Source organism: Giraffa tippelskirchi, chromosome 14 (genome assembly GCF_054371585.1).
Source record: "Giraffa tippelskirchi isolate mGirTip1 chromosome 14, T2T-mGirTip1v1.2.pri, whole genome shotgun sequence".
Lineage (NCBI taxonomy): Eukaryota > Metazoa > Chordata > Mammalia > Artiodactyla > Giraffidae > Giraffa > Giraffa tippelskirchi.
Window position 1 is genome coordinate 59,166,202 of NC_137288.1, and position 24,172 is coordinate 59,190,373.

Sequence of the window (24,172 nt, forward strand, 5' to 3'; positions counted from 1 at the left end):
CCCAGAGACTGACCAAAATTACTAAAACTACCTAATCCTAAATTTAACTCAGCATATCCATCCAGCACTGTCGTTCCTTCCTTGGAAAACGCCAATGAAAGCTCGGAGCCATGCTGTCCTTGCCCCAGTATCTATTTATCAATCTATCTTATTTTTGATGTATTCACAATTAAGTTGTAGATACTTTAAGTCTAGACACTGAAAGCATACGTATATCGTTAACTAGAGTTCACTGTTCACCCTTTCTTAGAGGTAACATTTACACAGAGTCAAACAGATCTTAACGGTACCATTTTGTTAAGTTTAACTTTTATCAAATACATAAATTGGGTAACGCTGTATCCTGAAAAGAAGTCCCTCCTACCCCTTTCTCAGTCAATCCCTGTCATCCCCTCCCCACCCCCAAAGGCAATCTTTTTTCCCCTGTGATGGTGGCTGTGCAGTGGTACTTCATTGTGGTTTCACAATGTGCGTTTTCCCAATGACTAACTACACCACACACTTTCTATTTGCTCAGCGGTCCTTTCCATATCTTCTGTGATGCATCCAAATCCTTTGTACATTTTTAATATCAGGCAATTTCCTTCTCACTGCTGAGTTAAGAAATACTTTATAAAGTGCGGATACAATCCTCTTGTCAGAAATATGTTCTGCAAATATTTTTTTCCATTCTATGACTTGTTTATTCATTTAATGGTTTTTGATGAAATGCTTTTTAATATTGATGGAAGTCTAACTGAATGTCCTCTTATTGCTTTCCATATCCTTTAAAAAAAAAACAACAAAACACTTTGCCTACGTCCAGGTCACAAACAGCTGAGAAAAGAAGAGAAGAGAAAGGCAAAGGAGAAAGGGAAAGATATACCAACTGAATCAGAGCTCCAGAGAACAGCCAGGAGAGAGAAAAAAGCCTTCCTATGTGAACAATGCAAAGAAACAGAGGAAAACAACAGAATGGGAAAGACTATAGAGATCTCGTCAAGAAAATTGGAGTTATCAAGGAAACATTTCATGCAAGGATAGATACAATAAAGGACAGAAATGGCAAGCACATAACAAAAGCAGAAGATATTAAAAGAGGTGGCAAGAATACACAGAACTATACAAAAAAGGTCTTAACGACCTCGATAACCACGATGGTGTGGGTCACTCACTAGAGCCAGACATCCTGGAGTGTGAAGCCACTGGGTTTTAGGAAGCATTACTAGAAACAAAGCTAGTGGAGGTGAGGGAATTCCAGGTGAGCTATTTCAAATCCTAAACGATGATGCTGTTAAAATGCTGCATTCAGTATGTAAGCAAATATGGAAAACTCAGCAGTGGCCACAGGACTGGAAAAGGTCAGCTTTCATTCCAATCCCAAAGAAGGGCAATGCCAAACACTGTTCAAACTACCAATACGATCATGTTCATTTCACATGCTAGCAGAGTAATGCTCAAAGTTCTTCAAGCTAGGCTTCAACAGTACGTTAACCAAGAACTTCCAACATGCACAAGCTGGGTTTAGAAAATGCAGAGGAACTAGAGATCAAACTGCCAATATCCACTGGATCACAGAAAAAGCAAGGGAATTCCAGAAAAGTATCTACTTCTGCTTCACTGACTAAGTTAAAACCTTTGTGTGGATCACAACAAACTGTGGAAAATTCTTAAAGAGATGGGAATACCAGACCACCTTACCTTTCTCCTGAGAAACCTATATCCAAATCAAGAAGCAACAGCTAGAACTGGACATGGAACAACTGGTTCAAAATTGAGAAAGGAATTTGTCAGTATTGTCACTCTGCTTATTTAACTTATGCAGAGTACACCATGCAAAATGCTGGGCTGGATGAATCACAAGCTGGAATCAAGATTGTGAGGAGAGAAATACCAACAGCTTCAGACATGCAGATGATAACCATTCTATTGGCAGAAAGTGAAGAGGAACTAAAGAGCCTCTTGATGAAGGTGCAAGAACAGAGTGAAAAAGTGGGCTTAAAACTCAACATTCAAAATACTAAGATCATGGAATCCGGTCCCATCACTTCATGGCAAATAGATGGGGAGAAAGGGAAACGGTGACCTTTTATTTTCTTGGGCTCCAAAATCACTGTAGATGGTGACCGCCTGCAGCAATGAAATTTAAAAGATGCTTGCTCCTTGGAAGGAAAGCTGTAACAAACCCTTGTGTGTTTAGTCACTTCAGTTGTGTCCAACTCTTTGCAACCCTATAGACTGCAGCCCACCAAGCTCCTCAGCCCATGGGATTCTCCAGGCAAGAATACTGGAGTGGGCTGCCATTTCCTCCTCCAGGGGATCTTCCTGACCCAGGAACTGAACCCACCTCTCTTATGTCTCTTGCACTGGCAGGCGGGTTCTTTACCACCAGAAAGGTTCTGAGAAGCCCTAGACAAACCTAGACAGTGTACTAAGAAGCACAGATATCACTTTGCTGACAAAGATCCGGATAGTCAAAGCTATGGTTTTTCCAGCAGTCATGTATGGATGTGAGAGATGGATCATAAAGAAGGCTGACAGCCGAAAAATTGATGCTTTTGAACTGTGGTGCTGGAGAAGACTCTTCGGAGTTCGTTGGACGGCAAGGAGATCAAACCAGTCAATCCTAAAGGAAATCAACCCTGAATATTCATTGTAAGGACTGTTACTGAAGCTGGCTTGGCCACTTGATGGAAGAGCTGACTCACTAGAAAAGACCCTGATGCTGGGAAAGATTGAAGGCAGGAGGAGAAGGGGATGACAAAGGACGAGATGGTTGGATGGCATCATCGACACAATGGACATGAGTTTGAGCAAGCTCCAGGCGATAGTGAAGGACAGGGAAGGCTGGTGTGCTGCATTCCATGAGGTCACAAAGAGTCAGACATGACTTAACAACTGAACAAATGTAATTCAATTTGTTCACAACAAATTGGTCACAACAAGGTCACAAATGTATTTTCCTATACAAGCTTGAAGTTTTAGCTTTTGGATGAGAACTCTGATTCATTTAGAATTAATTTTTTTGAATGGTGTAAGATGGGACCAAGCTTCCTTCATCCACATGGACAGTCCAGTTCTCCCAAAATTATTTGCTGAAAAAAGACATTCCTGTCTCTATTGGATCAAATAACCATTTGTTGGTTGTTCAGTCACTAAGTTCTGGCTGACTCCTTGTGACCCCACCGACTGCAACACGCCAGGTCCCTCTGTCCTCCACTATCTCCTGGAGTTTGCTCAAATTCATGTCCATTGAGTCAGTGATGCTCTCTAATCATCTCATTCTCTGCTGCCCCCTTCTCCTTTTGCCTTCAATCTTCCAGAGCATCAGGGTCTGGCTCTTCCCATCAGGTGTCCCCAATAACCAAGAACCCACATCTTATGGCTTTATAGAACCATCTATTTTAAGGTTCTCTATTTTATCCTATTTATCTGTTTTTATGACAGAATCACAATGTATTATTATTACTGTAGCTTCACACAAATTCAGATAATTCACAAATTTAGATAATTTAAGTCCTCGAACACTGCTGATCTTTTTCAAAATTGCTTTGGACATTCTAAGTCCTATGTATTTCCATGTAAATTTAGGATAAGTGTGTACAGTCTATGAAAAACAAATACATACATTTTTAGGGTTTGATGGAGATTGATTTGATTCAGATTAAACTGGGAGAGAACTTAATACTACTGAGTGTTTCAATTCGCAAATATATGTCAGTTTACTGCATGACAGTTACAACAGGAAGGTTGTCTCAGGTGTCTCCATTGGTCTCCTGAGAAAAGGTCCCATTTTCTTTGTTTCTCAGAGGTTGAGGAACTTAAAAGACTGTATGCTGGACACTGAACATTACATGATGGGGATGCTAGATTCCTCCAAGTGTTAACTGGTTTTGTTTTGGCAGGTAATTAACTAGTTTGTACTCAAACTGCAAACTCTTAGTCTTCAAGCAATTTCAATCAGTTTTTGCCTTCAGCCATACTGCACTAACTCTACCCCACATACATATGGGTTTAGGGGTCAGCCTAGTGATTTTGGCTGAGTTTTAAAGGAAAATCTGGGACTCCCCTTCAGTGGCTTTCTCCATGCTAGAACTCTCCCGTCACTCATCAGCAACTCTGGTTGTCCTCAACCCTGATCTCTGGTTTTTCAGGCCAGAAAAGGTGAAATTCATATTGAAATTTTAGCTACTCTATCCATTCTGCATGGATAAAAGCAATCAAAACAGAAAATTAGCCTGTCACTTCCTTCCAAGGGTCAAATCTCCTTCAAAATGTCTATTTTGTTTACTCTGTAGTGCCTTATTTTTCTTTTTATTCTGTGCAAAGTTGATAATGTTTATCTGAGGGAGTGTGAGTCTTATAAAAAGAATTATCTGACTATGTGAGAAGAATTCTCTATTTATTTAGTCCTTAATTTTTAAGATTTTGAAATTTTAATATACAGATCTTGTCTTTAAAAAATGTATTCTTAGTTTAATTGTATTGATGTTACTATTTATAGAATTGTTTTCTTAATATTAATTCCACTTGTTTGCTGTATTTAATGAAAATACAACTCATCTTGTAAAATGCAGCTTTGCTAAATTTACTCATTTGCTTTAGTGACTGTTTTTGTAGATCCCTTGTTTCTTACATAATCATGCCATCCACAAAATATAAGCGCTTTGACCCATTCTCTGAGCTCTTTATGCCTCTTACATTTCATTTTCCTGCCCCACTGCACAGCTTAGGTCCTCAACTATTGACAAAATAATGAACTGAAGAAGACATAAGAATGGATATCCTTGTCCTACTTCTGCTCTCAGGGAAAACATGTTATTTTGTAAGTATAATCTTAAGCTGTCAGTTTTTCTTAAATGTGCTTTATCAGAGTGAGGAAATGTCTTCACATTTCTCATTAGCTGGGAGTGTTTGTTATGAATGGATGACGAATTTTTATCAAATGCTTCTAACCAAGTACAGTGATCACATTGCTTTTCCTCTTTATTATTGCTCTGAATTACACTGATTAATTTTTGAATATTATAAACTACCCTCTCACTGTTGAGCTAAATCTCATTCGGTCATGATGTGCTCTTTGTATATTGCTGGAGGATATGCATTTTGTTAGTTTTTTATACCTTTGCTCATGACTAATATTAATCTGTAGATTTTCTCCTTTTTGTGCCATCTTTATCAGGTTTTGGTATCGGGGTTACAATGACATCATAAAATAACTGTTTTTCTGAATTTCTCTGAGATTGATGTTATTTCTTGCACAAATGTTTTGAATTTACCAGTAAAACCATCTGGACCTGGAGTTTTCTTTGTGAGAGAGATTTTGATTATGAGTTCAATTTCTTTCATTGATATAGGGCTATCCAAATTTTCCATTTCTTCCTGCACCAGCCATAGTAACATGTTCTTAAATTTGACCACTACAAATTACTGGCACAAAGTTGTTGAAAATATATTCATAGTATGCTTTTAATGTGTGTAGGATCTAGCATGATAATATCTCTATCATTTCATACATAGCTAATTCATGGTTATGGGCTCTTTCACTCTTATGTCCATCAGTGTTACAGGAGAATTTACCAATTCTACTGATCTTTCTAAAGAATCAGTTTTTTGGATTTATTATCTCTATTGTCTCTTTTCTAATCACTGATTTTCTGCTATTTTTTATTTTATCTTCCTTCTACTTACTTTCCATTTTCTTTGACCTTTCCTCATTTCCTAGATAACTTTTCTAGTATAATTATCTAAAGCTATAAATTTCCCTGTAAGCACTGTTTTAGCTACATCCCATTTATTTTACATGGGTGTAATCTGATTATCATTTAGTTTTGATATATATTCTAATTTTGTTCACAGTTTTCTTCTAAATAACGCATGGGTCAAAGAATTATGGTAATTTCCATTTTTTAATACATGTCTTATTGGTATTGATTTCTAATTTTGTTCTGTTCTTGGCAGAGAACATACTCTGTTGACTTTAAATCTTTTAAAATTTACTGAACCCTGAAAATAGTCTTTCCTGGTGAGGGTACCATGAGTGTTTGAAAAGACTTATTACATTGATTTTAGATCTACTGTTCTATAAATATCAAAATAGTAGTGTAATTTAGATCCTCCATGTCTTTACTCACTTTTTTGGTCTTATTTAACCACAAATTTGTGATTCTGATACATTAATTCTATCAAATTTTACTCATATATTTTGAAACCTTTATTAACTAGATACACATTTATGGTTATGGCTTCTCAGAGATGTCAATTTTATCATCTTCTGGCCCCACTGCTTCTACAAAAGGTCACATGTCCCACTGTTCAGTGGCTGCTTTCAAGATTTTCTCTTCCATGGGTTTGACTATGATGCACTTAGTGTAGTTTACTTTCACTTACCCCTATTGAGTTTAATAAGGAATCTGACTCCATTTTGATATTCAACTGCTGAGTTTCAAGTTCCACCATGTCTTCAACCCTCTGCCTCAAATGTGAGCAAGCTGGTAAGGAAATCCTTGTGGCTGGTGGGAATTTTAAACCAGGCAAGTTTGCGTACACACAGGAACGCAGGAATTACCAACCCAGCCCCATGACTCCCATTACTTCTTTCTCAAGTAATTTCTGGACCAGTATGGAAGCCTGTCCTGCTTTTCCCGAAAGCTTTATCATATGAGCAATAATCTTTTTCATTCCCTTTTAGTTTATGTTTGGCTTCATCAGTCTCATGTCAAAATCAAATTTGGGGAGGGATCCATCCCACGTACAGTTCACACAGATCAAGCACTTACTATATATCGGGCACAGCACTAAGTTGTTACACACACTAGATCAGTTAATCTCCCAACAACCCACAAATAAGGCAGTTAACCCACTTGACAAATGAGATCATCAAAGCACAGAGATAAAGTGACATGTATAAGGTTGTACAGCTAGAAAGTGGTGGGGACAGAGGCTGCATTCTTAATTACCAACTCTATTCTACCTCTTATATAGTTTACTAAAAATAAAAACATGGCAAGATAAAATTAAACCAGTAACTTTGGTATAGCATTTTAGATAAGTAAAGCATTATAGAATGTGCTTAACTGTAAAAACTAGAGCGGTCACTACGAGAGTTAATTTCTCAGGAAAAAAACATTTTTTGGACAAGGAAATTAGTAGAGTCATTCCCAAATTAAAACAGGAGGAGACAACAGAATTTCCATAGAGTCCAACAAGATAAAAGGGATACTTTTATTCTTGGTTTGGAGCAGCTCTTCTTAGAAGCAGAAGAAAGGACCAAGTAATGACTGAAAAAGTTACTGACCTTTCTCTTTAAATGTTATGTTGAAAATACTACTTTGAAATCTTGCTAGGTGCTTCTAATGCCTTTGAAAAATAGCAAAATATCCTCCACACAAATAAAATAGTCCCTATCATTGAAAAGATTTAAATATCAATTCTAAAAATAGTTGCTCAAAATATTTCAAGTTCTTCCAAAAAAACAGAAACTTTTACTTAAAAAAAAAAAAAGCCAAAAATAGGCTCAGGGACATTTATTTTAATAATACAGCTGATGGATTTTTTAAATTTATTTTAATACATATTGTTTTTAACAATTAAAAAAACAGTATCCTAAAAGACAGGAAATCCTAACAAAATACAACTACATGGTCGTTTCAATCTATTAAATGCATAAAACTTAAAACAAGAATTGTACAACAGAATAGAGTTCTGTAAAAAACTCAACTTACTAATCACACATTTTTGTGATGCTGTATTTGGCTGTAAAGAAATGATTTTTTAATTTGACAATTTTAATATTAGCATCCTACAAAATAAAAATTAACTCACATTTGTATAGCACTTTGAAGTTGACAATGGGATTTTACATGTAGAGGTTAAAATGTTTTACATAGTTAATGTAAATTATATAAGCAATCACATAAAAATTATGGGGAAAATTACTCTAAGTTAATTACTTTTCATTTTAAATTTCTGTTCACTATCTAACTCTGAACTTTTACATCATCCTTAATAAAAATACAGCCTCCCTTAACTTCCTCTCCCCCACTGGCCTAGCAAACTTGGGGTAAACCAAGTTACAGAAAAATTATATCCTCTTAATACATAAAAAGCCATAAACATAAGGTTCATAAAAGAAAAAAGTCTTGGATGAGGGAGATAATCAAGAATCTTACATACTTTAGTTCTAATTTAAGCATTATTCATGATAAGTCTCACTTTTCCCTTTCATGCACTGGAGAAGGAAATGGCAACCCACTACAGTGTTCTTGCCTGGAGAATCCCAGGGACGGCGGAGCCTGGTGGGCTGCCGTCTATGGGGTCGCACAGAGTCGGACACGACTGAAGCGACTTAGCAGCAGCAGCAGCATGCTAAGTTTCATATGAGTCTCAAGACAACCAATCCACATTGTTTATAATAACCCAAAAGCAGAGCTAAAATAATACTGGATTTTGAGAACAGAGATTGAACAGTTCAGGGGGGGAAAAATGTGATGGTAATAAAAGAAAACTCTAGTTGTAATAAAATTGTCCCTGGGAAAAAAGCATCATTGGATAATTTAACAGGTATACAGTCAGATTTTTTTGTTAGAAAAAAAAAAATTTTTTTGTTAAAAGGCTAGCACTTCATGTAGATGTATGTAACATTCCTCCATTCTCCCCATTGTTTGCTTGTCCCCAGTATCACTAAATCTGGATTCCCCTGTTTTCAACAGGAGAATATAGACAGTTTTTTTGAAAAGCTGTTGAGTATTCCCATATCATTACCCTCAAACAAGCTCCTTTTCAAACTGTTTTCCTCATTTCTGCATAAAATCTCAAAAAGGTCACATGGGTGTTCTAGTACACAATATATATAAATATATAAAGTATACATATATATAATTAACAAAAACCTCTTTGAAAAAAATTATATTTTACTACTCTGATCTAAATCAAAACTTTTATTCTCTCATTCAATTTTGCTAACTTCAACTCTTCCAGAACTCTCTAGCTGTTACTTTTAAGGGCCCTGTAGGTTCTGAAACAGCAAGAAGAGAAGATTTTAGAGGAGGAAGAAAGAGCCCTATAAGGTCAGAAGCCCAAATGCTACCTTTTTCCTGCAGTTAGTTCCTGCTGCAAGAGTTTCTCTGGCTGTTCGGCTTGGGTCACTTTGACTCTCCAAGTTGAGCCCCTTGATCTTTTCAAGATAAGTCAACTTCAACTACCTTAGTGGGAAACTTCCACTGATACAGGAACAGATCAGCTGCTGTCTTACTTTTTTTTTTTTAGGCTTTTTCAGGTGACAGTCAAGTACCAGTCTATTTATCTCCCATACCTCAACTCAAACTGAGGAGTTCCCTGACGCCCTTCAATCTGGATAAAAGGAGAAGGGAAATGCCACAGCAAAAACCTACTCTCTCCAAGTTTTCATATGGGATCCCTCTCACGAACTCTTTATCATGGCGAGGAGGTCAGTGATAGGTTAAACCTAACAATACTTGTCTTAGCTAATCTTTCCTGCAATTCCTGCATGAATGGTATAGCACCTTAATTCTGATTGTAGGTTACTTGTAACCAGTTCTCAGATTTGGGGGTCTCTGAATAAATATCATAAGAGTTTCACTTTAACCAGCTGTTACAATTTTACTTCCAGGTAAGATATAAGCAGGTCAAACACAGCCAGCTCATGTTCCCTGTTACAAAAACTAGAGGGAAAAAGGCAACCAAAAAGTATTTATTCAAAGACAACAGTGAGCACGGCGAGCAATTAAAGCAACGTGGTCCAAGTGAACAAAGACTGCAAGAAGAGAAGACACATCTTGGTGAACAGAAAGCTGTCTGTGCCATTTCCTTCCCTGGAGTCACTTGTACTTTCCAGGTACAAGCTGAGCACCAGGTTCAGTCTGGGAAAAGAACTCTAATGAAGAAAATAAAACACAGTCAAACTTCTGACAATCACAAGATTCTCCTCCCTCAAAGACGTCTGCCTGATTTTAAAAATGCAACCATCAGGAGGATCGAGCACCAAACTCAAATTATCGAAGAAGAGTTGATATGAATCTCCCACAATGCTTGAGGGACTGGGTGACAGAGACCTGCCTGGATTTCAATCAAAATCCCAGGGGAATCTTATTTGCAGAAAAAGGAATGTGTCATATATGGCTGAGTGTCTTTGCTGTCCACCTGAAACTATCACAACACTGTTAATCAGCTATATTCCAATATGAAATAAAAAGTTAAATAAATAAATGAAGATACTTTTCTTTCTGGCTAACGATGGAAATAAATAAATAAAAGGTATGTGCCAGTGCAGACTAAAACAAATTAAAATGGCAACCAAGCCTCAGCCCAGATCAGCTACTGAGATTAAAGTGATCAGCCTGTCTACCTGACATAAGAAAAAGTTAATGACTCTGGGAAAGCATCATTTGTAGCACCTATAAACATGGCTACGATCTTTTAAATGCTTATTATTTTAGCTAGGTTGATTCTAGGCTGTTAAGTGAATTCTTCAAAGCAAACACATTACATGAATGGGACAAGAGAAGTGGGGACGATGTTTACTGCAATGAGTGTTAAATTTAAAATTAAATAGATAATAAATCTGGGTAATAATTCTGTAATTTTATAAAGGAACCTAGATTCTAGGGCAGGTATGTTTTCTCTGATAAGGTAAATGATAAAAATGCCCCATGGAAGAATGTTATATACACAAAAGGACTTTGAATACCAGGATCCTACAGCATGAGCTACCTCAGAAAAAATCAAAATGTAAATGTAGGCATCAGATAAAGGTTAAGGGTCTTAGCAATGTGTCTTTCAAACTGTGTTTCACAGGAGCCTAATGAAGTGTTCATCAGAAGTGCTTTCACACCTTATACACAGATCATACAGACAGAAAATGACAAGTTGGATGCTGAGGCTGATAGTCTCAAAGTTCTAGTTTGCATTTATACACTGTTTCATTGTTTTGACTAATTGATTTTATAAATAATAGTTATACTAAATCATGATAGTTATGTGGCAGAAGAATTTACTAAGCAAAGATAGACAATTATAATTTGGTATGAGTTCTCTTAGAAAACCTGGAAGGAAAATGAAGACATGGAATACCTGGGAACATTTCAAATAAATCATATTCATAACTATAGTGCTTTATAGCTTATAAACCAACGGTTATAGTATTTCAAAAGACCCCAAAAGAGTACTGTGAAAAAACTCAAGGTAGTACCGACCCTTTTCACAGATGAAGAAATAGTCAAAAATACAGTTACATGCTTCAGGATTCACATTCATCAGTACTGAAGAAGCTTACAAGTCATCAAACTTCAAATTCAGAGTTCTTTCTGTCATAGTACACCATATATATTACCTCATACACACACACACACACACACACATTTATGTATGAGGGAGAAAGAATCATTCTTATTTTCTTCTGAAATAAAAAAGCACTAATTTAAGAAGAACTGAAGAATACTATAGTTTGGTTTTTAAAGATTTTTCTTTAATTTTTCCTGGGTTATCCAGAGAAGCAGAAGAGTAGGAATACGAAACTAAAAATAAAAGCTGACAATCTGCATAAAGTTTACTTCAATTATTCTGATGTTTAAAAATTTGGAAGATGGAAAACAAAATCCAAATGTCAGTGACAGCATTAATAAGATACTCAGGAAATGGCAACCCACTCCAGTGTTCTTGCCTGGAGAATCCCAGGGACGGCAGGGCCTGGTGGGCTGCCGTCTATGGGGTCACACAGAGTCGGACACGACTGAAGCGACTTAGCAGCAGCAGCAGCAGTATCCTGGAAGGATATATAAGACACTAGTAATACAACTGGGTGAGGAGATGGGTGATGACAGGAGGGGGAGGGAGGAATTTTCCCGCTGTATAATTTGTGTTCGAATTTGGAATCATGTACAACACATACTACCTTATCTTTTTAAGGGACATACTTTTTAAAAGAAAAAATATAAACACATGTATTAGAATGTTAAGAAAATGAAAATATTGTTTCCCTGTAGCAGTAAAGTTGACTTAGCGGGTTTTAAAAAATATATAAGAATAGTCTAAGTATTGCCAAAAAAGTTCTTTTTAAACATTTAATTGTGCTGACTACAAAAGTAAAACATACTTTCATAGATAAATATTAGGGAAAAATTAAAGGACATTTCTCTTTTTAGATAATCCAGAAGTAATCACTATTAACAATTTGGCATTATTTCTTCTAAAGTTTCAAGATTAAGTGCTAACATTTTTATGCTTTATCAACTTAAGAAAATCCCTATTCCTAATTTAACATGAGCACTGGATTTTATAAAAAGCTCTTTCTAGATCCATTAAGATCAGAGCTTTCATAAATGAATATGCAGTGTCTCATATTAACGGACCTCCTACAGGAGAATCATACTAGCATGTCTGCAGTAAACCTTACCTACTCATGATTTGGTGGTTTTGTTTTTATAATTTGAACTTATTTATAATTTTTGCAACTATTTTTACAAGTAAAATTGGTATAAACTTTACTTTTGCTATTCAATTTTATCTTACCATTCAATTCTGGTATAAAATGAGTTATGTAAGTTTCCTTTATAGTTAAGGAACTTTATATAACTATGGGTTATGATTGGATTTATCTAATTCTTTGCTATTAAAAACAATGCTGAAATGAACACCAGAAATCTTTGACCATATTCCTGTTTCTTTAGGATGAACCATCAAAATGTCATAGATAGTCAAACACAAAGTACCACCTTAGGAAAGTCCTTATAATTTATGTTTACGAAAAAAAATTCTGCATTCCTGCTTATTTACGTACAACGAACATTATCAAATTAGCATTCAGACCTCACAGCCTCTTGTTTTTAACTTTACAAGCTCTCCATCTCCACTGCGATTTGGATTTTGTTTTTCTGTAGATAATATGCACTGAAAGCCAATTTTTCTTCTTTTGATTGATTCGTTACCTAAACGTCAATTGATTTCTGACTGAGTTGTCTTGAGATGGAAAAGCTTCATGAAACTTTATTTATACTATTGAGCTCACTGTAGCTTAGCAGGTTAAGTTTTACCCATAAATCACTTTGGGTCACCACATACAACAGCAGGAAGGAAGCAGTGACATGTATGTGCAGCTACAGCTGCCCCTTTCTTCAGAGACAAAGTGATGAAGGCAGAGCTAATTATATGAGGGGGTGCGAGGACATCTGAAGTCAGGCCTACGTTTCTACCCACAATCTAGTCCCACTCTAACGTTAGCGGATGGAAGTGGAAGGGAAAGAAACTGTTGAGAGTCAGTGAGACACTGACCATTTAAGAATATTTGCCATTTTAAAAATTAAGTAATTTATGCTTCATGTTCATCAATACATGATGAAAACATCAAGACATCAATACCCAAAGGTATTTTATTAACAACTCACTTGCAATTTTAAGCTAACAGACTTACAGTAAATCCATTTTGCATTACATCTTAAATAATTTTGCTTAAGCTGTGGTTTGGATTCCTCCACAATGGGCACCCACTCTCCCTGTTTTACAGTCGACATCATGACGAGTTGACCAAATGTTTAAGGATATTTAGTAGTTAAGAAATGACTAACAATCTGATACAATTTTCAACTACTAACAAGAAAGCAAACTTCAAAAAATATATGATTCCAAACAGTACAAGAAACTTAAATTTTTCGATAGATAACAGCCAATATCAAATCTACATTTCTTGCAATATTAAAAAAAAACCCCATCAAATTAGACAAGCAAGTTTCTAAGCTTCAAGGAACTTTTATTAAAGAGTGAAAAACAAGATACTGGACAAGCAACACTTCACTTTCATTATTCAGGTAAAAGTGTTGGGGAAAAAAAATCTTTAAATGAAGAAAAAGCCCTAGAATGTAAAAAAAAAAAAAAAAAAATCTCTAAAACTAGAGTGTAAAATGAAAAATGGACAAGAAGGAAAAGAAATCTGACTAAGGGGACTTCCATAGTTTAAATACAAAGTCTATACATGTTAATCCAGAGGCTGCTACCTACTGTATCTCCTTAAGAGACAGGACTGCACGACTCGCCTCACAGCTCCGCTCTGTCAACACTTCACTGCACTGGCAGCAGAGCCTTAAATGAAGCTGTGCAAAACCATGGCCCATGTCCTCTGGACCGCACCGCTCCCTTGGATGAGGAGGAAACATACCAACCAGTCTCCCACCTCCACCCCTGACAGTGTCACAGCCCTTTTCCTCACTTCTTTACCGAAGACTCTCTGATGTCCCCCCTCCTCACCCAATCACACTCAGGTTCAGTGTGAACCCCCAGCACGGGATGCAGTGCTTCCTCACTACCACGCAGCCTCTGAGGCTCGCCATCTCCCATCTCCTACCCCACACTCCCAGGACCTGGTTCAAGGCCTCCCCACCACCACACTGTCCACACTACAACGCCACTCTGGGTGAATCAAGCTTCTCCTAACTAAATTCCTCCTTGACATCCATCCAACTTGGCCACCAATCTTTCTTCAGGAGGAAACTTTTCACAAGCTGCAGAATAGGGAAGGCTTCCCACTTTGGACACAACTCTCTGAGCATACATCTTTCAGAACGCCTACTGTATGTTATAAAACTATCTTTCTTATTTTTTCAAGTTTACCTCCCTTACTAGGAAGTAAGCAACTCAACAGCAAAGACTATATGTTGATATTAACAACTGTTTACTGAACTGAAATGCCAGGCATTTATAAACATGTCTAAAATGAAAGAATAAACCAGGAAAAGTGACTCTTACTTAAGAAATACATGAAACAAGCAAGGTAAAAGAAATGGATAATTAATCTACCAAACAAGGCAGGAAACATTCTGTTAGTATTTGCAAGTAGATAGGTTGGTGTTACTAGGCTCTATTATCAACAAGCATCCACAGTGTATTTCCCAAAACTCATTAGAAACATGTCAAGTAGAATGGTTTCACATGCCATATGCTAGCCTATGTGTATGACACGACAAACAATCATTTTAGAAAATGCAATAAACTGACACTCCCTCAAACTCTATAATGTGCACAATTATAGCAGTACAAATTAAAACCACTTGCTACTTTATTTTAAAAAATAGTATTTCTGAGAGTGGTACTACTCTGAAAATGATTAAACTTACACTAATAAAAGGTCAACCTCATAGGTAACACAACCTCCTAATACAAGAGACAAGTCTTCAAGATGGGTTCTGACCAGCTATGACACACAGGAAGCTGTCTTACGTGCAGTTCTTTGTTAGAAGTAATGTTGTAACTAAAAAAAAAACTATACAAAATTCATCACAATGTGAGCTGTCTGTTAACTCCTTGCTGAAGTTTTGACTAAATGAGGAGAAAACGGTCAGTCACTACTGAGCTAGTGATAGAAAATCTTTGACTATTCAAATTCGATCACAGAAATTACAAAAGCATACAATGAAGCATTTAGGCAATGAAGTTAAATGAAGACAGTGAAGATAAAAATATAATCTTAAGTATTTTATTTTGCTTGATTAAATCTTCTCACTGTTCAAGAAAATGATTTACAAAATAAGTCTTAATGAGTCAAACAAAATTAATGTGACAGGTTAAAAACAGCTATCTTATTTTAATAATCACTACTGATGGGTGACTTGAAAGTAACAAAATTTCAGTAACATTCCCTTAGATTCCTTTAAGCAACTTTCAACAGTAAGGCCCTCAAATTTCTCATCTAACAACACTTACCTTGGTATGGTAACACATTTAGTATTACAATTCTGAGTGGTGATGGCTTTCTCAAGCTCATCTAATCGTCCTGTTTTCTTCAGCTTCTTCACCAAACTCTTAACTGCTTTCTCACACCACTTTTCTTCCTGTCCATTCTGCTCTCCTCCACCTGCTCCTCCAGATCCACCAGCTGACTTCTTCCATCCCAACAGTCTCTTCACAACTGGTGGAGTGAATGGCAAGATGGACGACATGGTCTTACCAAAAGCAGTGGTCCACTCTAAGACAATATCCTCCTTAATCTAACCTAGGAGAGACACCGAAAGAAGAGTTTAGAGGCTAACTTTACGATCAACCACTAGTTTCAGCACAGTACCAAAAGCCAATTACAAGATGAAACAGAAATTCAAATTATTACTTTCACAACAGACGTTCAGAAGTTATCTTTTTCACTCTTGAAAATATCTTCACTAATTTAAATGAACTGTGAAAAAAACAAATTCTTCTAAAAACAAGACAATGTTGTAAGTGGATAAATATAATACTTTTGTAAGTAAAAGCTCTTATCTTTATCAACACTGGACAAGTTTCTCATTACCCATATTACTTTATTTTTAACTTTTAACAGTATTGATAAAATATTTTCACCAAAAGAAAGTTTTCCTCACTTTTTGGCATTCCAATCTATTCTCAAAACATGTTAACAAAAGATACTTTTTAATTTACAAGCCCAACAACCCCAAAGTTTTAAACTTTCACAGCTAAGTATCATAAAGGAAAATCTAAAGTTATAACAAAGAAAAAGGCATCAAGTGTGAAGTAAACAAGAAGAAAGAAATAAAAGTAGAGTCTGTGAAGAAAAGACGTGGTTCACTTTTACCATCCCTTGAGAAGACTTTTAATTAAGCTTCTTTTTAAAAATATGTTCATTTTTATTTAAGTAACAACATGGATAGGAATAAAGTCAAATACAGCTCCTCTTCTTACACAAAGGTACAAATTCCTTAAAATCTTTTAAATTTATTCTTGCTATTTACACCTCAGTAATGATAACCCTTGAAATATCAACTTTAGATATACTTATCGACTTTTCTACAGGAAAATCCGGATTTATACCACGGCCACTTGCTTTCTTCCAACTTTAAAAATAACTATCTCCCAACTGTCGTTTTTACCTGATGACATTAGTAGTAAACTGCTATATAATCATGTGCTCCTTTTTGTACAACTCTTTTCCTTTCCCTACAGCTAACTATGTTAGTTTTTCATTTGCCCAGTTTTCTAAGCACCTGCCGCAAATTCTTCCCACACTCTCCACAAGCCCCTCAATTACAATTTAATGTCAATGGCTTTAACCTCAAAGTAAGAGATAAAATAATTTGCCACTTGAGGACAGAACTGGAGAGTTCAGATTTAAGAATGGAAAATATTTCAAAATCTAGCTCTGAGAAATTCCATGGAAAATCCAACTACAGCAAAGTGAAATAACAAACTTTATCAGGTATTTGCTAGATTATATACCAGAAAGTATTCCATAAAGGAGTTCCACTTCTAATCAGGATGTAAAAGGTCACAACAGATCATCACTTTCACCTTAACAATCAAAACAAGACAGAAAAGATATAAAATCATGGTTTTTCCGAACCCATCAGGAAGTTTAAGATGCAAAGTAACCTGAGTGGAACTAAATTCCAAAAAGTGTTGAGTTTTTATAGAAAAAGGAACCCACAGATGGTCTCTTTCCTGCTGGAGTGGCTATGGAGGAATAATTCCACCACAGTGAGAATAAGGAGAAATCAACCTAAATTTTAATACATTTTAACAGCAATATGTAAGCTGACAAGATATATTAGAATTTCAAGGATTCCACAGAACAAGTCTGCACTACTCAACCACTCAATCCCACAGACTTGCTACAAGTGTTGGCCAAAATGTGCCAAAGGGTAGAAGCCAAGGCTGGCAAGCTGAGATAACCCAAGAAGCTAAAGGTCTTTCTCAAATGCCCTGCAGGAGAGGTAAGAGAAATTAATCCAAGAGACTCCAGGCACTGAGCTGCCTAGCTGAGGTGGGACAGGAGAGCTGAGACAACAACTTCCACGGAGATACTCTGTAAATTGAACTACCAAGGCTAGGGTAGGAAAGGATTGCTGAGAGAAAGCACTGGGAGATACAAGAGTCTGGGGCAGCACTCCAGAATCACAGGGACCCAGAGAAAAGCAGAGAAATCACCCACAGTTCAGAAAGCTGATGGCTCAGGTACAAAGCACAGGGAGATAACTAAAATTACAATAAAACAACAAATCTTGTAGAATGTGAAGTCTTAACCCTACTCTCAAAACACTTGAGCTAATCAAGCTAAAGCTGCAAACAACCCGAGAAGTAGGTCGACCACACACACATCACTTAGCCTCACAAGAAATGATGGGCCATTATTGCATTGATTTTACACAAACATTCAGCATTCAATCAAAAATTACAAGACAGAGAGAGTAGCAAACCATAGTCAAAAGAGAAAAAGTATTAACATAATCAGACCAGAGGGCCTAAGATGTGGAGATTATCAGACATACTTTAAACTATGATGAAAACTGATGGAAGAGATAGACAGCATGAATAACGAAACAGATATTTTCATCACAGACACTGAAGCTATAAAAAAAGATCACAGGGAAATGTGAGAAATGAAAAATACAATATCAGAAATTAAAGATCTCTTTAGTTGGATTTAGAAACAGACAGAAATAAGCAGTGAATTTGAAGACAGGCCAAATTAAAGTGCTCAGATTTAAACACGAAGAGGAAAAAAAGTGTGGAAAGAAATCCCAGAACATCCAACATCAAATGTGAACTTGGGTTTAAGTGTAGTATAACTGGGGTCCCAGGAGATGAATGGGGCAGAAAAAGCATGGGGCAGAAAAAGCATAAGAGGAGATAATGGCCAAGAACATTGCAAAAATGGTATCAGGCATCAACCCACAGATGCAAAGGAAACAGCTAACAGTCAATCTGCTGAATATTTCAACCTACTGAATATTAAAGATAAAAGTAAAGACAACGGAGAGCTCCTCCCCGTTAAGTGGCATCTCACATGAAATAAAGCCTTCAGCCAGGAGAGGAGATGCAGGAAAGCCTCCCACACCCCAGGCCCAAGGGAAGATCCCCTGACTCAGAGGGAGGAGCAGAGCCCCATCTGGGAGGGTGGGGGTAGCAAAATCTACTTGTGCACCTGCCACAGGACAAGCTGATCACGTGTAACATCACCACGGTCTAGAGGAAGGCAGGAAACAGCGCCACCACCAGCAGCAGACAAATGTGCCCCGATGCTGAGGAATGAGCACAAAGAAAAGCTATCTGAAATCGCTTCCTAAGGCCTACTTGACTTCACACTCGGCATGCCTGGCTCTAGGTAAGTGACCGCATCATTGTGGTTATCCAGGTCATTAAGACTTTTTAAATATAGTTTTTCTGTGTATCCTTGCCACCTCTTTTGCTTCTGCTAGGTCCTTACCATTTCTATCCTTTATCATGCCCACCCTTGTGTGAAATGTTCCCTTGATATCTCCAATTTTCTTTAAGAGATTTCTAGTGCTTCCCATTCTATTGCTTTCCTGTATTTCTTCACATTGTTCACTTAAGAAGGCTTTCTTATCTCTCCTTACTATTCTCTGGAACTCTGCATTCAATTAGTATATCTTTCCCTTTCTCCCTTGCCTTTTGCTTCTCTTCTTTCCTAAGCTATTTAGAAAGCCTCCTCAGACATCACTTCATGGCAAATACATGGGAAAACAACGTATAGAGTGACAGACTTCATCTTCTTGGGCTCCAAAAATCACTGCAGATGGTGACTAGAACCATGAAATTAAGACACTTGCTCCTTGGAATAAAAGCTATGACAAACCTAGGCAGTGTATTAAAAAGCAGATACATCACTTTGCCGACAAAGGTCCAGAAAGTCAAAGTTATGGTTTTTCCAGTAGTCATGTATGGATGTGAGAGTTGCACCATAAAGAAGGTTGAGCACCAATGAATTGATGCTTTTGAACTGTGGTGTTGGAGAAGACTCGAGAGTTACTTGGACTGCAAGGAGATCAAACCAGTCAATCCTAAAGAAAATCAACCCTGAATATTCACTGAAGGACTGATGCTGAAGATGAAGCTCCAATACTTTGACCCAGCTGATGCGAAGAGTCAACTCATTAGAAAAGACCCTGATGCTGGGAAAGATCGAAGGCAGGAGGAGAAGGGGACGACAGAGGATGAGATGGTTGGATGGCATCACCGACTCAATGGACGTGACTCTGAGCAAGCTCTGGGAGGTGGTGAAGAACAGGGAAGCCAGGCGTGCTGCAGTCCATGGGATTGTAGAGAGTCGGACACAACTGAGCGACCAAACAACAACTTCAGACAACCACTTTGCCTTCTTGCAGTGCTTTTCCTTTGGAATGGTTTTGGTCACCACTTCCTGTACAATGTTACAAACCTCTGTTAACACTGTAGTTCTTCAGTCACTCTGTCTACCAGATCTAATCCCTTGTCACCTCCACGGTATAACCGTTAAGGAATCTGATGCAGCTCATACCCGAATGATGCTGTGGTCACTCACCTAGAGCCAGACATCCTGGAGGGTAAAATCATTGGGCCTTAGGAAGCATTACTACAAACAAAGCTAGTGGAAGTGATGTAATTCCAGCTGAGCTATTTAAAATCTTAAAAGATGATGCTGTTAGAGTGCTGCACTCGTTATGTCAGCAAATTTAGAAAACTCAGCAGTGGCCACAGGACTGGAAAAGGTCAGTTTTCATTCCAATCCCAACAAAGGGCAATGCCAAACAATGTTCAAACTACCGCACCATTGTGCTCATTTCACATGCTAGCAGAGTAATGCTCAAAATCCTTCAAAGCCAGGCTTCAACAGTATGTGAACCGAGAACTTCCAAGATGTACAAGCTGGATTTAGAAAAGGCAGAGAAGCCAGAGATCAAATTGCCAACATACACTGGATCATAGAGAAATCAAGGAAATTTCAGGAAAACATATACTTCTGCTTCATTGACACTAAAGCCTTTGATTGTGTTCAGTTCAGTTGCTCAGTCATTTCCGACTCTTTGTGACCCCATGAATTGCAGCACGCCAGGCCTCTATGTCCATCACCAACTCCCAGAGTCTACCCAAACCCATGTCCACCCAAACCCATGTCCATCGAGTAGGTGATGCCATCCAACCATCTCATCCTCTGTCGTCCCCTTCTCCTCCTGCCCACAATCCTACCCAGCATTAGGGTCTTTGATTGTGTGGATCACAACAAACTGTGGAAAATTCTTAAAAAAGATGGGAATATCAGACCACCTTACCTGTCTCCTGAGAAACCTAAACACACGTCAAGAAGCAATGGTTAGAAGTGGACAAGGAACAGACTGGTTCAAAATTCGAAAAGGAGTTTGACAAGGCTGTCTATTGTTACCTGCTTATTTAAGTTCTATACAGAGTACATCATGTGAAATGCTGGGCTGGAAGAATCACAAGCTGGAATCAAGACTGCTGGGAGAAATACCAACAACCTCAGATATGTAGATGATACCACTCTAATGGCATAAAGTGAACAGGAACTAAAGAGCCTCTTGATGAAGGTGAAAGAAGAGAGTGAAAAAGCTGGCTTAAAACTCAACATTCAGAAAACTAGATCACGGGATCTGGTCCCATCACTTCATGGCGAATAAATGGGGAAAAAGTGCCAACAGTGGCAGATTTTATTTTCTTTGCTCCAAAATCACTAGAGATGGTGACTGCAGCCATGAAATTAAAAGACACTTGATCCTTGGAAGGAAAGCTATGACAAACCTAGACAGTGTATTAAAAAGCAGAGACATCACTTTGCCGACAAAGGTCCGGATAGTCGAAGCTATGGTTTTTCCAGCAGTCATGTATGGATGTGAGAGTTGAACAATAAAGAAGGCTGAGCGGCAAAAGAATTGATGTTTTTGAATTGTGGTGCTGCAGAAGACTCTTAAGAGTCCTTTGGACTTACAGGAGATCAAACCAGTCATCCCTAAAGGAAATCAACCCTGAATATTCACTGAAAGGACTAATGCTGAAGCTAAAACTCTACCCTGATCACATGATGTGAAGAACAGACTCACTGGAAAAGTCCCTGATGCTGGCAAAGACTGAGGGCAGGAGAAGGGGGCGGCAGAGAATGAGATGGTTAGACAACATCACTGACTCAATGGATATGAGTTTGAGCAAACTCCGGGAGAGAGTAAAGAACAGGGAAGCCTAGCATGCTGCAGTCTACGAGGTCGCAAAAGCCAGACAGGACTTAGTAATGGAACAATACAATAATCTGAAAATGGGCCAGAAGCAAGCAACTGCCTTTGGCCAAATTCTGCACTAATACAAAGCAAAGGTCTGCTACTACTAGAAGGAAAAATTCTTAACAAAATATTAGCAAATCATTCCCAGTACCATATATAGAAAATGTAATACATCCTCTCCAAGTGGGGTTTATCCCAAGAAGCAAAACTGGTTTACCAGTTTAAAAAAATAAAATAAAATAAAGCACCTCATTTACAGTATACAAGAAAAATCCTTATGATTCTCTTAACTGATGCAGGAAAAGAAAAGCATATGACAATGCTTGCTAATTTAACATCTACTGTTGTTTAGTCACTAAGTCGTGTGTGACTCTTTTGCGAACCCATGGACTACAGCCCCCCAGGCTCCTCCATCCATGGGGTTTCCCAGGAGAGAATACTGGAGTGGGTGGCCATTTCATTCTCAGCCATCTTCCTGATTCAGGGATCGAACCTGAATCTCTCACACTGGCAGGCCAGTTCTTTACCGCTGAGCCACCACAGAAGCAATTTAATATTTATCCACGATTAAAAACTCTTTAAGAGAACTCGAAACAGAGACGAGGAAGAAGTTCTTCATTCTGGAAAAGGATAACTAGGAAAAACTGCAGCTGGCAACATATCTAATGAGGAAACATTAAGTCCCTTTCCCTTACGACTGAGGATAAGACAAGGATGACCACTGTCACTATTTCTATTCAACAATGCACTGGATGTTCCAGCCACTGCAATAAGGCAAGAAAGAAGTAAAACACATAAAGACTGGAAAGAAAGAAGTATATTCTCTGGTGATATGACTGTCTCTACTGGAAACGGCATAAAAATCTATAAAAATAATAGTAAAATTAGTAAGTGAACCAGTAAGGTTTTATGATAGAAGGTCAACATATAAAACTAACTGTATCTCTACATACAAGCAAAGAACAAATGGAAAAGGAAATTTAAAGAAATACAATACATAACCGGAACAACAAAAAACCTATAGGTCAATCTAAATAAAGATACTCAGGACCTTTATACTAAGAAATGCGAAATACTGCTAAGGTAAATGAAAGAAGACTGAAATGAGTAGAGACCATGTTTATAGGCTGGAAGACTCAGTATTATTTAAATGTCTATTCTTCCCAGTTTGATATATAAATACAAGCCCTGTTGAAATTTCAGCAGGATTTTTTTAAGAAATTGATATGCTGATGCTAAAATTCCCATGGAAACAGGAGATCTAGAACAGTAAAACCAATCTTGAAAAAAGAATTATGTTGGAGGACTTATACCACCTTATTTCAAGACTTAGTAATCAAGATCATAGAGTAGGCATAAGAAAAATAAAGAGAGTGAAATAAAAGAGTTCAGAAATAGGCACACACATATATAGTCAACTCATTTGCTACCAAGTGAAGTGAAAGCCACTCAGTTGTGTCTGACTCTTTGCCACCCCGTGGACTATACAGTCCATGGAATTCTCCAGGCCAGAATACTGCAGTGGATAACCTCTGCCTTCTCCAGGGGATCTTCCCAACTCAGGGACTGAACCTAGGTCTTCAGCATTGCAAGCAGATTCTTCACCAGCTGAGCCACAAAGGAAGCCCAATACTGGAGTGGGTAGCCAATCCCTTCTCCAGCAGTTCTTCCCAATCCAGGAATCGAACCAGGGTCTCCTGAATTGCAGGTGGATTCGACTTCCCTGGTGGCTCAGAGGTTAAAGCATCTGCCTCCAATGCAGGAGACCCGGGTTCGATCCCTGGGTTGGGAAGATCCCCTGGAGAAGGAAATGGCAACCCACTCCAGTATTCTTGCCTGGAGAATCCCATGGACGGAGGAGCCTGGTAGGCTACAATCCATGGGGTCGCAAAGAGTCGGACACGACTGAGCGACTTCACTTTCACTTTCACTTTCTTTACCAACTGAGCTATCAGGGAAGCCCCTGCTACCAAGGTTATCAAGGCACCAAGTCAATCTATTGTCAACATTTTTTCAACAACACAGAAAATAGTAAGCCTCAATCACTATCTTATACCAGACTCAATGGGAAAGGAAAATCTTATCTCTAGAGGGAAACAACAAATACTTTTATGTCCTTAAGATATGAAGAGCACTAACCATAAAAGAACTGTAAGTAACACAAACCTCATAAAAACTTAAAATGCCTGCTT

At 37.7% G+C, this 24,172-nt stretch overlaps 1 protein-coding gene and 1 non-coding gene across 23 annotated transcripts in view; one reads left to right on the forward strand and one right to left on the reverse strand.

The window, feature by feature from the left end:
- Window positions 1-24,172, reverse strand: part of SMAD2 (SMAD family member 2) — an 85,334-nt gene that overhangs the window by 38,867 nt on the left and 22,295 nt on the right. For 8 of the 22 annotated variants that reach the window (XM_081563309.1, XM_081563298.1, XM_081563306.1 and 5 more), the window contains exon 2: window positions 15,688-15,976. In XM_081563309.1, coding sequence (XP_081419435.1) covers window positions 15,688-15,923 — 236 coding nt within the window. In that variant the 5' untranslated portion in view covers window positions 15,924-15,976. Of the gene's footprint in view, window positions 1-364; window positions 392-15,687; window positions 15,977-18,895; window positions 18,993-24,172 lie in introns of those variants that run through there. The other 14 variants (XM_081563300.1, XM_081563307.1, XM_081563292.1 and 11 more) reach the window with 4 other exon arrangements.
- On the forward strand, window positions 23,701-23,772 carry TRNAW-CCA (transfer RNA tryptophan (anticodon CCA)). The gene has a single exon. It is a non-coding gene; the product is annotated as a tRNA-Trp (tRNA).